This window comes from Grammomys surdaster, unplaced genomic scaffold (genome assembly GCF_004785775.1).
Source record: "Grammomys surdaster isolate TR1022 unplaced genomic scaffold, NIH_TR_1.0 253, whole genome shotgun sequence".
In the NCBI taxonomy this organism is placed as follows: Eukaryota; Metazoa; Chordata; class Mammalia; order Rodentia; family Muridae; genus Grammomys; species Grammomys surdaster.
Window position 1 is genome coordinate 396,018 of NW_021604694.1, and position 12,221 is coordinate 408,238.

Below are 12,221 nucleotides of genomic sequence, written 5' to 3' on the forward strand. Positions count from 1 at the left end.
AACTCAGAGATCCACCTGGCTCTGCCTCTTGAGTGCTGGACCACCTCTGTCAGCTTGGAGAAAAGCTTTTGAGGCAGGAAAGACCATGTTGTCTGTGGCGGTCACCTCAAGAGCAAACTGGAATCATCTGCAATTTCACTCCTAGATGCTGGGACTCCAGCTTCGGGGCAGAATGGAGCCACCAGTAGCTGGGTTTCTACAGCCACCACGGTGAAGCCACAAAAACTCAGGAAGCAACAGACCACAGGCAACGAGGAGAGAGATTCCAGGATAAAAGAGAGCATGTTTGTGAGGAGCTGCCCAGAGGACTTTCTGAACTGGGGAGACAGAGCTGAGAGAGGAGTGACAGGCAGAGGCTTGGAGATGGTTCCCCAGAGGAGAGAGCCCAGCAGCCTAAAGCCCCAGTCCTTAGAGGATTTCTCTCAACTGCTCTGCAAGGAATCAACAATCATGTCTGTGTGCATGAGAGCAAGTTACTCAAGGCCAGGGAAAGAGCCACCTGCAGGAACCAAACCAGCGCCAGGACTGACACAAAGCCAGGGCAGCTCCTGCCAGATTAGACACACTCAGAGTTCATGAAACTGGGTAAACTGTTCAGGAAGGCCTTGCCTCAGTGGCGGGCATGACTAACAGGAGACCAGATGTCTACTCCATATCGTAAAGATGAGGTTCGTAATCATGAGGATTATGTGTAGGCCTGGTGTTTATCTGACAAGCAATATAAGATTAGCAGTCATAAGGAGGCAGAAGGAGGAGACAATATAGAGTTGGGAGAAAATATTTGCAAGCAGCATTTGATAAGGGGTCAATATTTACACAGCATAAGGCACTTAGGCAGAGGAGCTGAAGCCACACTCTCCTTTCTAACTGCAACAACGTGACTCACAGAAGCAGAAGGGAGAAGGGAGGACTCCTGGGCTGGGGGTTAGGGAGAGATGGGAGCTGTGGCTAAAGGGTAGAAGATGAGAGTCAGACAGAGGGAACAGTTTAAAGTGATGTGTGCGTGGCTTAATTCAATCAGCGGCGTTGTGTACAATGTGGCAAAACAGAAAGATGAAAATTACAGGGACGAAGGAGCGGGTAGAGGCCCTGAGTCTGGGGTAAAATTAGCCACAGAGTTGATGTGTGTTTTCCCACAGGGGTCTCCAGTGAGATTGCTAAAAGCAACAAGCTAGCCTGATGGCATGGTGCTGGTGGAGCATGCCTTTAGTCCCTGCACTCCGGAGACAGAACCAGACAAATCATTGAGTTTGAGGCCATCTTGCTCTACATAGTGCGTTCTGGGTCAGCCAGGCCTATACAGTGACACTTTGTCCAAGAACAAAACAGAACTAACAAACAAACAAAAAAACAAGCTAGAGACCAGTAAAATCATCAGCTGCTGAGGGCACTTGCCACCAAGCCTGATGATCTGAGTGTAACTCTGAGGGCCCGTAAGGTGGAAAAAAAAATTTTTTTTTTTGTTTTTTTTGTTTTTGTTTTTTGAGACAGGGTTTCTCTGTGTAGCCCTGGCTGTCCTGGAACTCACTCTGTAGACCAGACTGGCCTCGAACTCAGAAATCCGCCTGTCTCTGCCTCCCAAGTGCTGGGACTAAAGGCGTGTGCCACCACCACCCGGCAAAAAAAAATTATTTTATTTTATGTTTATAGACGTTTTGTCTGCACATCTGTATGTGCACCATGTGTGTGCATATCCGTCAGGATGTTCTTTGCCACTGAGCGACATCTCCAGCCCTTGCTTTTTGGGGACTGGCTCTCTCTATACTCCAGGCTGGCATTAATCCTTTGGCCTCAGCCTCTTGATACTCTACCATGCTGGGCCTGGGGCCACTCTGTAGGACTCCTGAATCTTTTAGCTGAAGCACTGGAGAAGGAGGCTGCCCCAGGCCCACCACACCAGAGCTGTATTATGATAGTCTCTTCACTGGCTGGTTCCTTCAAGGGCTCTGCTAGTTTCCACTGTCTGGAACTTGTTAAAGACAGCCCTCACCATCAGAAGAAACCTGGTGTGCTCAGGGGTAGGTGCAAATTTAACCAATGGTCCAGTGATCAGATTTTCTAAAGTTCAGAATTTGGCCTCACAGAACCGATCTACTCAAGGCCTCAGAGAGTAGAGCTGAAATATTAGGAGCTGTCAAAATGATCTATCACTCCAGACACCACAGGAACAAAGCCAGGTGATGCCGAAGCGTTTGGAGAGTTTTACTTCGTTGGAGAGCTAGTGATAAATAGTGTGTGTCCAAGCCATCAACATGACTTTTTAAATGCAAAATGGTTTCCAGAAACATTTGGCTTGCTAAGAGGTCTTGATGGTTTTAAATGCCTCCACCCTTCTTTGGCCTTGGCACATGACTCGTGTGCGTGGAAGCAATCTCTCTCAAGTTTGAGCTCTGGCCTAATGTAGCTTCAGTCAGAGGCTGGATTGAACGGTAGGACAGGTGGGTGGGTAGGAGAGCAAACGTATGCAGATGTATAGATGGGTGTGTTGATGGGCTGGTGTGTGAACGAGCCGGAGCTGAACCTGGGCTTTGCACATCACTAGGCTGCCTTTGACAGCTGGATGGATGTCTGATGACAAGACAGGGCTGGCAAGTAGGTGGAAGAATTCCCCTAGCTTTTTACTCCCTCCTGACCAAAGTCCTTTTGTTTTGTTCTTAGTTTTTTTGAGACAAGGTCTGTGCAGCCCATTTTGACCTCCAAAATGTGATTCTCCTGCCTCTGTTTCTTGGGTACTGGGATTATAGGCTTGAGATACTAGGCCTAGCCCTGGCTTTTGTCTCCTCTGAAAGAGTGTCTCAGTCTACAGTCCAGGCTAAACTAGAACTGACTATAGACCTGACGGGCCTCGAACTGGCAATCTTCTGGCTCTGCCTGGTGAGTGTTGGGAGCAGAAGCAAGCTCCATCACCTCCAGCCCTGTCTTCCGGAACAGATGCTGTACTTTGTAATCCTAGCCGACTGGCCTATTGTCTTTTTGAATCCCCAAGAGGGTGGAAATCAAGCCGTGTGGTTGCATTGCCCTCTGGTGGTCATAAGGCCATTTCTATGAATTGTCCTGAACTGCTTTTCCATTGTTCTTCCGGACTCCACCCCAACCCGGGCTCAGACACAGGCTCTACGAGGACAAATCTCGAAATCCGTTTGCTCACTGCTCTATGCACCTGGTGCATTGCAGCACCTGGAATAGAGCCGAGCACCCACAGAAGGGGTGAAGAACCACTGTGTTGCTATGTAACCTCCAGTGATGCTCCTAGCTTCCGAAGCCAGTTTCTTTGTGGGTAACACGGAGATGTTGACACGACACCCCTCCCCCATCATTAACTGAGGGACAGGACCTACACGTCTGAGACCAGAGAACTCAGTCCCTGCTTCTTCCTTTCTCACCCTTCAGGAGCACCGATGATGTCACAGAGGATGGCAGTAGTCACCTTCACTTAACAAATCAATTCGGCCATTTGTCAAATGGTTTTCACACTGGACATGGAGCAACCTTGAGAAATGCTCCAGCCCTAGGCCCAGGCTGAACGGGAAACCAGTTACCAAGTGGAAGGGAAGACTCCTATTCTGCCATGTGTTCTCTCCAGACAGCCCCCCTCCCCCAGCCACACATAGCCTTCCTCTGCCCCCTGAGCCCTCCCTCCAAAAGATTCTAGCCTCTACCCTAGCAGTTCTCAACTTGTCTCAAGAGGTCATAACCTCTTTGGGGTTTGAACAACAGGTTCACAGGGGTCCCACATCAGATATCCTGCATAGATTCATAAAAGTAGTAAAATTACAGTTAGGAAATAGCAATGAAAATACTTTTATGGTTGGGGGCGACCACAACATGGGCCACTGCATTAAAGGGTCACAGGAATTGAGGACCACTGGTCTACCCACACTGGTGCCTGCTCCACTGGCAAGACCCACATCAAGCCTTCCCAGGCAGCTTCCTTCCAACACCCTGCAGCCACCCTGCTCCTCTCCAAATGCACCCTTCCTCCGAGGACTGAGTCTGCATTGAAAATTGGCTTAGCTTATTTTTCAGCTTGAATCCAATTGTTCTTGGGACAGAGTCCAAATCCTCTGACCTACCATTTTGTGGTCTGGAGCCAGCCCATCCCCTAGTCATCTTGTTTTCCAGGGCCCAGCTTCAACCACTTCAGTACACAACACAAGCCATTACCTCTGGGCCTCTGCCCATGCTGTTGCCTCCGCCTAGAAGCTGTCACCCCCTTCTCTGCTACAAGGAGAGTGTGTGCTGCTTTGGCTTGCCTGAGTCTCTTTGCTTTCTTCCGGAACCCCTTCCCAGTTCACAAACTTCAGAGAATCCTGGAAGGGCCTATCCATTTCTGAGTTCAAAATTGAGCTTAAAATTCAGCCTGACAGCGTTCCTTAAAAAATACTTGCAGGACAATCCAGGCACAGTGGCTTATGCTGGTATCTCAAAACTTGGGAGGTGAAGATTTAGGGGTTAGTAGTTCACGGACAGCCTTGGCTACACAGTGAGTTCCAGGCCAGCCTAGACTATGTGAGCTAATGAAATCTTGCATCAAAAAGCAATAACAAAACAGCAATTCTGCAGAAGAGACGTGTGCGGGATGCAGTGTGCTCCCACTGGGTGCAGTCTACTCCCCTCTTTCTGCTCCAGCCTCACTCACTAATTTTAGATTCTGGAGCAAGAGTTAGGTCTCCTAAAACTCATCCCTCACTGCTGCCCCTCTCAGGCTCCGATACCACCACAATTCTAGATTTAGGACTTGCTGGTTACCAGAGCCTCCCGTCACTCGGGGCTCACATTTCCTGCACTAGTAGCCAGCAGTGCCCAGTTCTGCAGGGACTCAGTTCTCCCTCTTCGGAAGTGAGGAGCTGGGGCTTTTAAAGACCAAAGGTCTCTGGAATTGGACCACTTAGCTAAGAGCATCCACGCTGCCCCTGGAGGAAGAGCTGGACCAGGAGGGGGTGAGAGACAGTGGATGCTATCCCATGTGGCACATCCAGGCTATGTCCATGAGAACCACCCCCTTGGTTCAGAACATTGCCAGGTCTGTCCAGTATCTCTGCCAAGTAAACCTCAGCCTCCTGATGCACCACCCATCGAGGGCAGGGCCATGAGTGATGCAGGCCTTGGTCTGTTGGACTCCAAACTGTGAGATGTGCTTAGTGTGTGCCTTTCCACCTCTCCCCTAAGCAACACCAGGTAGGAACTAGGGTCTTTGTAGCCAAGAGCTGAACTTCTTTTCTCCTGTGGCCAAGCAAGGGAAATGGGCTCTGAGAGAGCTCCTGAGAGGACTCACCTCATGGTCCACCAGCACCTAGGACCTCTCATGGACATGTTCCACCTTAGGATCTAGCCTTAGGTGAGGTCAGGGTAGCTCCACAGACATCGGTCAGGGGGAATGTTCCAGCTGGATGGCAAACCTGATGTCACACACCTTCGAATATAAAATCCCTCCTGGTATAAAGAAGTGCCACGTACTTCTAACCAGTGTCTTATTACTGACCACAGCTTCTAATTTACATGTGCAGAAAGAGTTGTTTTAAGCCAGATGCAGAGAGCATAGTGCAAGCAGCTGAGTTAGGACCGCATCTAAGGCCAGAAGTTCATGGCCAGCCTAGGCTACATGGTGAGGCAGAGTGGGGATGAGGGAGGCAGGAAAGGAGAAAGAAGGGAGGGAAGAGAGAGGGCTGAGGACAGCTGTGCTACAGCACTTGCCCATGGCCCTGGCTCCATCCTTAATACCACAGAAACAGAAAGGAGCACTTTGGGCTGTGCTAGCAGCTTGTTTCTTGTCATGTGTCCCTAGCTGCACATACGGGTTATGTGATGTCAGTTGCCGGTTGCCAGAGTCTTGCTATGAAGCACCATCTGGTAAAGGGGCAACCTTTCCAGAAGGTAGTGTTCGGAAACAAGTATATGTCTTAGGATAGAAGAGCGGTGCTAATTTCTAGCCTTTACCAACCACTCACTGTGTGGTACTTGTCATCAACATCCCAGTGAGGTTTATTAGACCTATTTCACAGATGAGAAAACTGAGGCAAGCAAAATCAAACTTGGCCCTGGCAAGTCAGCAAGCTGGAGATCTCAGAGCTAGTGGGACGCCTTGGTAAATGCTAGGTATGTCCTGTTGGCCTCTGAACCTAAAGATGTATAACCAAAGGGGCCCAACAAGCCACAGAAATCCATTCTGGTGGCATCTTCTTTGGTTTTAGGACCGGCGAGCATGAGGCACTGGAGTATCTCCTTCAGCAAACAGTTTGAGGGAAAAATCCAGGGCTGGAGCAGCCTGGGTCAGCATTCCCAGTGAGATGACATCAATGTGTGTCCCACAGAATTGGGGCAGGTTGTCCAGTGTGATGCCCCCACTGGCTTCCACAGACAAGCTGGGGAATTTGGCTTTAAGTGCAGCTGCTGTGGGGTGCAGCTCCTGTAAGATAGAAGCCAAGAGGAGGTGAGAGCCCCCCAACCTTCATCCCACATTGCGCACAGGCCCTGCCCAGGAGTCCGGTCCCATCTCACCTCAGGCTTGAAGTTGTCCAGCATTACCAGGTCAGCCCCAGCCTCTGCTGCCTGCAAGGCCTCTTTCAGGCTGCTACATTCCACCTCTACCTTCAGGGAGAAATCGGCTGCCTGCCGGGCCTTCAGCACTGCCTGCCATGCCAATAGAGAGAAGATGAGGTTGGGTAGCCTGGCCCTGGACCCTGGGGCGGGGCGGGTGGGAGCAGAGAGCTGTGCTTTGAATCACACACAAATAGTAAGACAGTCTCCTCCATCTATAGCCCGAAGGGCTTGAAGGCATCTCTGACGCTGGGATCACTTGTCACCAGGCAGTGGCTGGTCTCTGATGGAGGGACTAAAATGCCTGTCAGAGGCGGACCAGAATGAGAACAGAGGCTCAGCGGGGCACTTACCTTTTCTACGCTGCCGGCTGCCACCACGTGGTTGTCTTTCACCATCACCAGCCCTCCTAGGTCGTAGCGGTGGCACGCAGCCCCGCCTACTAGGAGCCCATATTTCTCTACCAGTCGGAACCCTGGCGTGGTCTTCCTCGTGCCCGCCACCTGTCCAGTCCAGCCGGTGCCCCTGGCCACCTCCACAGCTGTCGCTGCCGCGCTTGCAATCCCACTGCAGCGGGCCAGGGTGTTAAGGGCCACTCGTTCCCCCAGGAGCAGGTGGTGGACAAGTCCCCTGACCTCTGCCACCTTGACCACAGGTACCAGTTTCGATCCCTCCGGGAGGAACCAGGACACTTGGCAGTTGAGTTGAGTGAAGATGGCATCAAAGAAAGGTCGTCCTGCCAGAACCCCGGGGGATTTGGCCCACAGCACAGCCTGTGAGGGCACCGACCCGGTAACCAAGGATGCAAAATTGAGGCCCGGGCAGTCCTCTTGCAGCCAGCTGTTTGCCAGAGATGCCAAGGTCATAGGCGGCAACAGGAGCTGCAGGCCTGGAAGGAAGCAGAGAGACCTCTGTTGAGTTTGTACTTCCTCCCTTGTAGCTAGAAGCTGCACCATAATGTTCAACAGCATGGTCAATAGGACACTAGCCAATCAGGGCAGAGATAGGACTCCCAGGGGCCAGGCTGGGGCAGAGCCTGGGGTCTCCAAGATGACCAGTATAAAAATACTAGCAAAAGTTAAACTTGGAGTAAGTATCAAAGCGTTTTATAAGGAAGCTGGGTATGGTGGTGCACTCTTGGGAGGCTGAGGAGGAGAAACTCACCAGACCCGGTATAATAGTAATAATAATAATAACAACAATAATAATATAGAAGTAGGTGTTTGCTCCTTCATATCATCACCATGCCCCTCTTTCGTATTTTTTTTAACATTTGTGTGTGTGTGTATGCATTCTTGCATGCCTGTGTGTGTGTGTGTGTGTGTGTATGCACTCGTAGATGTGTAAAAGTCAAAGTCAAAGGACAATTTGCAAGAGTTGGTTTCTAAAGCATGTAGGTCCTGGGACTCCAACTCAGTTTGCCAAGCTCGGCAGTGGGCTTCTCTCCCCAGAGCCATCTCCCACTGTTCACCATGGTTTTAGCTTTAATTGACTTATAGTTAAAGAAACAAGGAGAGGCGAACCCTCCAAACACATGTGAGTCCAGCAGTCATACTAACACTTACACAACTCCTTCCTCCTGCAGAATTAAAGCTCTGTACCCTGGACAGCAGCAGCTTCCTCCCCCTCCTCCTCCTGCTCCTTTTCCTCCTCTTCCTCCTCCTCTTCCTCTTGCCAAACTCCTTTCTGCTTTATGAAATATGATTACATAGGTGCTCAGATAATTTTTCTGTATGGTATGTCCCAAGTGACACATTTAACAACGTGTAATTAAACATGGCCTGTTACTTGAAATTCAAATGTAACTTGGCATCTTGTATTTTATGCATCCAACCTACTGTTGGGTCCAAATCTATTTACTGACAAGATATTTAATATCCTGTTGTTCTTTGAAGACATGGCTTGCTTATGTAGCCCAGGATAGCCTGGAGGCTCAGCTATCCCACCTCCTGAGTGCTGGAGGTCACGCACATGCACCACCAAGGCCCTCGATATTTTACAGCATGAGCAACCAACTTGTGCACACTGGCAGGGTGCCCTGCCTCCTTTCCATCCGAGTTACCCAGAAGGCTTAGCTATTTTTGCCCTGAAGCTCTTCAGCAGACCACCAGTGTAAGTATCTTTCCTCCTAGCCGTCTCTAGGACACCAAGTACTTTATGGCAGGGATCTAAACCAGGTCCTTGTGCTTTTAGAAAACACTCTACTAAGGAGCCTCACTCACAGCCGAACACCAAATATTATATAAAGCAGGAAGTTCAGGTGTTTACAGCAACAAAGAACCAGAGAAAAGACAAATCAGCTAAGGGTGCCGGCAGCAAAGTGGCAACGGGTTCAGAACAAGAAGCCTTAGTGCGGCTGTAAACTAGGCTCGCTACACTGTTTCAGAGGGAGTGAAGGGTAGAGGTGTGGTTTCTCTTAAGTCCTTCAACTCAATGTGTGGCATTAACTGAAGGGCCTTTCAGCCTCCAGGGCTGCAGAATCTGGCCGCTGCAGAGACAGAACCCAGACACGATGCAACATTGCCACCTGTCGGTCTATATAAAAACTGCAGCCTTCACGCAATTTATCTGGTTCCCTCTACCCACCCCCACTCCCCCTTCACCCAAACTGTCGTAGAATTTACAATGGAACCCACGCTGTCCTTGAAGTCCAGGCACTCCTGCCTCAGTTTCCCAAATACTTTTGGATTTCCATGTTGGTCTCTGAATTGCAATTTTGATGAGAATCCTGTTGGGTTGGTTTAACCAGAAGGCCTTCTTATCCCCGGGACTTTCTGTTAGTTAATTCTGTTAGTTAATTCAGAGTTAACAGTCTGTTAATTCTGCACCATTGACTCCTTCTGTGCTCCGGGGCTGTACATTCCCACTAGTTCACACTGTATTTAGAATTTTGTTTTGAGTTTCTGACTTACAGTGAGAGTTCTGTTTTATTACTTGCCTCCTGTTCACTTCTGCTTTGTTTGTTTATTTTTCCAAGACTGGGTTTCTGTGTGTAGCAATAGCTGTCCTGTAACTCCCTCTGTAGATCAGGGTGGCCTGGAACTCAAGACCCATCTGCCTCTGCCTCCTGAGTTCTGGGATTAAAGGCGAGCACCACCACCTCGCTGCCACTTCAGCTGTATTTAACAGCTCTGCCACGGTGAAAACCACAGTGCATATCCATTGCACCTGTCGTGTTCTCCGCTCCACTTCCCATTCAACTTCTGACTGAGCAGCTGCCATGGAGATGAGGGTGGGTCTCCTTTGTCACTCTCAGGCCTCAACCCGAGCTGGCTCACCTAGTGTCTGAGCCTCATAGTCCCTTCCCTTGCTCCTGTCAGCCCTGTCCCCTCAGATCTTTCTACAGACCCCTGCTAGGTGAGAAGTCCCAGTGATGTGCACCATACTGTCCAGTATTCTGCTGTAGTCCAGTCACTGGCCCAGCAGCGAGTGCAAGCCTGTAATCACAGCACGTGGGAGGGTGAGGTAGGAAGATTTCAACAAGGTTGAGAACTATACAGTGAGTTCCAGAACATCGTGGCTGACTGTGTAAAATTCTGTCTCAAAAACAAACAAATATAAAATAAAGCAACCAAATACCGAGCGTGGTGGCATGCACCTTTATCTCACCACTTGGGCGTGGGGTGGGGCTGCAGAGCAGGTGGATCTCTGTGAGTTGGAGGCCTCCCTGGTCTAGAGTTCCAGGACAGCCAGGAATACACAAAATCCTGTTCTTAAAACAAACAAACAGGGGCTGGTGAGACAGCTCAGCAGTTAAGAGCACTGACTGCTCTTCCAGAGGTCCTGAGTTCAATTCCCAGTAACCACATGGTGGCTCACAACCATCCATAATGAGATCTGATGCCCTCTTATTGGGGTGTCTGAAGACAGCTACAGTGTACTTACATATAATAAATAAATAAATAAATAAATAAATAGACCTTTGGGTGGGAGCAAGAGGAAGAAGGAAAGGGGGTAAACCATCCCCCCCCTAAAATTTTTTTAAAAGGCCAAATATTGTTCATACTGCTATAGCAAGTAGGTAGTAGGATTTATGCCATCAGAGTGTCCACTTGGTGGAGTGACTCAGCACTCCAGAGCATGACCTGAGTTTCAGCAGCGTCTCAGCCTCTTTCAGCTCGGGCCAGGACTCAGCGTCTTATTGTCTGCAACAGGGATAATGACACAGAGAGCCTGGGTCCCTAAGCTCTGAGGGAGGTTATCTGGCAAACAGTAGGTGTGTTAGCTAAAGAAATGACTGAAGTCTCCCCCAAGTGTGGTGGGCACTGGAGGAGATGCCCTTGTGTCCCTGAGAAGGACAACTCATGTTTGCCAGCCAGAGGTGGCCGGGATTGGGGGGACTTGGAGCTTAAAAGCAGGAAGAGGGGGTGAGTTTGGAAAAATGGGAGGTTTGCCCAAGTCTAAGAGGATTGAGCTGTTTAGCTCGGGAGCCTGGGCTGATCCCAGGACTCATCACAGAGCTGGAAGTGGGTATGTTTTTTCTAGAAGGATCACCTTACCCACCAACTGAAGATGGAATAGGAGACAAAGGGAGGCTGAGGCAAGCAAGGAAAAGCGGTAAAGCTGCACGCTTAGGCAGCAGTGTAGGAGGGAGGGAAGGAGAAGCTGTCTGGGGCGGGATCTGCCCAAAGTGGCAGCTGTCAGGTGTCAAAACTTTGTTTTCCTGTCCCCAGTGGTTGAATACAGACCTCAGGCGTCATCCCAGGAGAGAAGTTTGAGCAAGGGGAACATGAGGGGAAGGTGGAAATGGTATTGCCGTCCCTAAGTGCAGCCTCATCTGAGCCTTCCCACAAGTCCTTCCCATTTCAAAAGCATAGAAACCAAATCTCAGTGATTTCTATGGTGCTTCGTGGTGAGGCTTCTTGCAGCACAGCTGGGGAGGGAACCAGGCGGTTCTCTGCAAGTGTTGGCATAGATGCCCTCCAGAAACATGAATGGTGCACAGACAGAACAGGAAGATGGGTCTGTTCCCAAGAGACGTTGGGGTGAGGAATAGCGAGACTGTGGGCATGGTGTCTGAACATAGCTTGGTAGGAGGTGCAGGCAGAGGTGTGGCTGACGAATAGAGAGGAGTTGAGAGCGGATGTTTGGGGGTTGTGGGGAGAAGATTCAATAAATAGTGCAAAGTGGAAGGGAGAAAGTGGGTCACTGGACTTAGCAATTTAACGGCTAAGAGGCCTTAGCTGAGCAGCCAGGCGATGTGTGATGGAAACAAGAGTTGCAAGGTCACAGTGAAAAATTACACTGTGAGGTGAGGAGTGGAGGCGGTGGCTGTGAGTCACTGGCTTCAAGGGCTGAGCAGCATGGCTGGCATCATCTGGAAAGGTTGTTTTAACTCTCTGCCGCTTGGGTTCATTGTAGACCAACTGCATCAGAATCTGGGGGTGGGTTGAGAATGGGGGTGGGAGGGAGATCTCAGGTATATAGGTGTTCCATGTCCCCCTCGAATCCTGACAAAGACTGAGGCATATCTTCAAATGTTAAGAATAGTGCTCAGAACCAGAGATAGCTCAGAAGATAAAGGTGCCTGATGCCTGGCTTGATGATCTCAGTGCCCCAGGAGCACATGGAGAAAGAAAGGAGAGAACTAACTCTCACATGGTGTTCTCTTGACCACATGTGCGCACGTGTGCATGCACACACACACACAGAGAGAGACAGAGAGAGAGAGAGAGAGAGAGAGA

The 12,221-nt window shown here is 49.9% G+C and overlaps 1 protein-coding gene across 1 annotated transcript in view; it reads right to left on the minus strand.

The window, feature by feature from the left end:
* Positions 1–5,950: 5,950 nt before the first annotated feature.
* Qprt (quinolinate phosphoribosyltransferase) overlaps positions 5,951–12,221 on the minus strand; it is a 14,600-nt gene continuing 8,329 nt past the window's right edge. Inside the window, exons 2-4 of the mRNA XM_028775155.1 lie at positions 6,891–7,426; positions 6,499–6,630; positions 5,951–6,406 (exon numbers count right to left, since the gene is read on the minus strand). Coding sequence (XP_028630988.1) covers positions 6,188–6,406; positions 6,499–6,630; positions 6,891–7,426 — 887 coding nt within the window. The 3' untranslated portion in view covers positions 5,951–6,187. The remainder of the gene's footprint in view (positions 6,407–6,498; positions 6,631–6,890; positions 7,427–12,221) is intronic.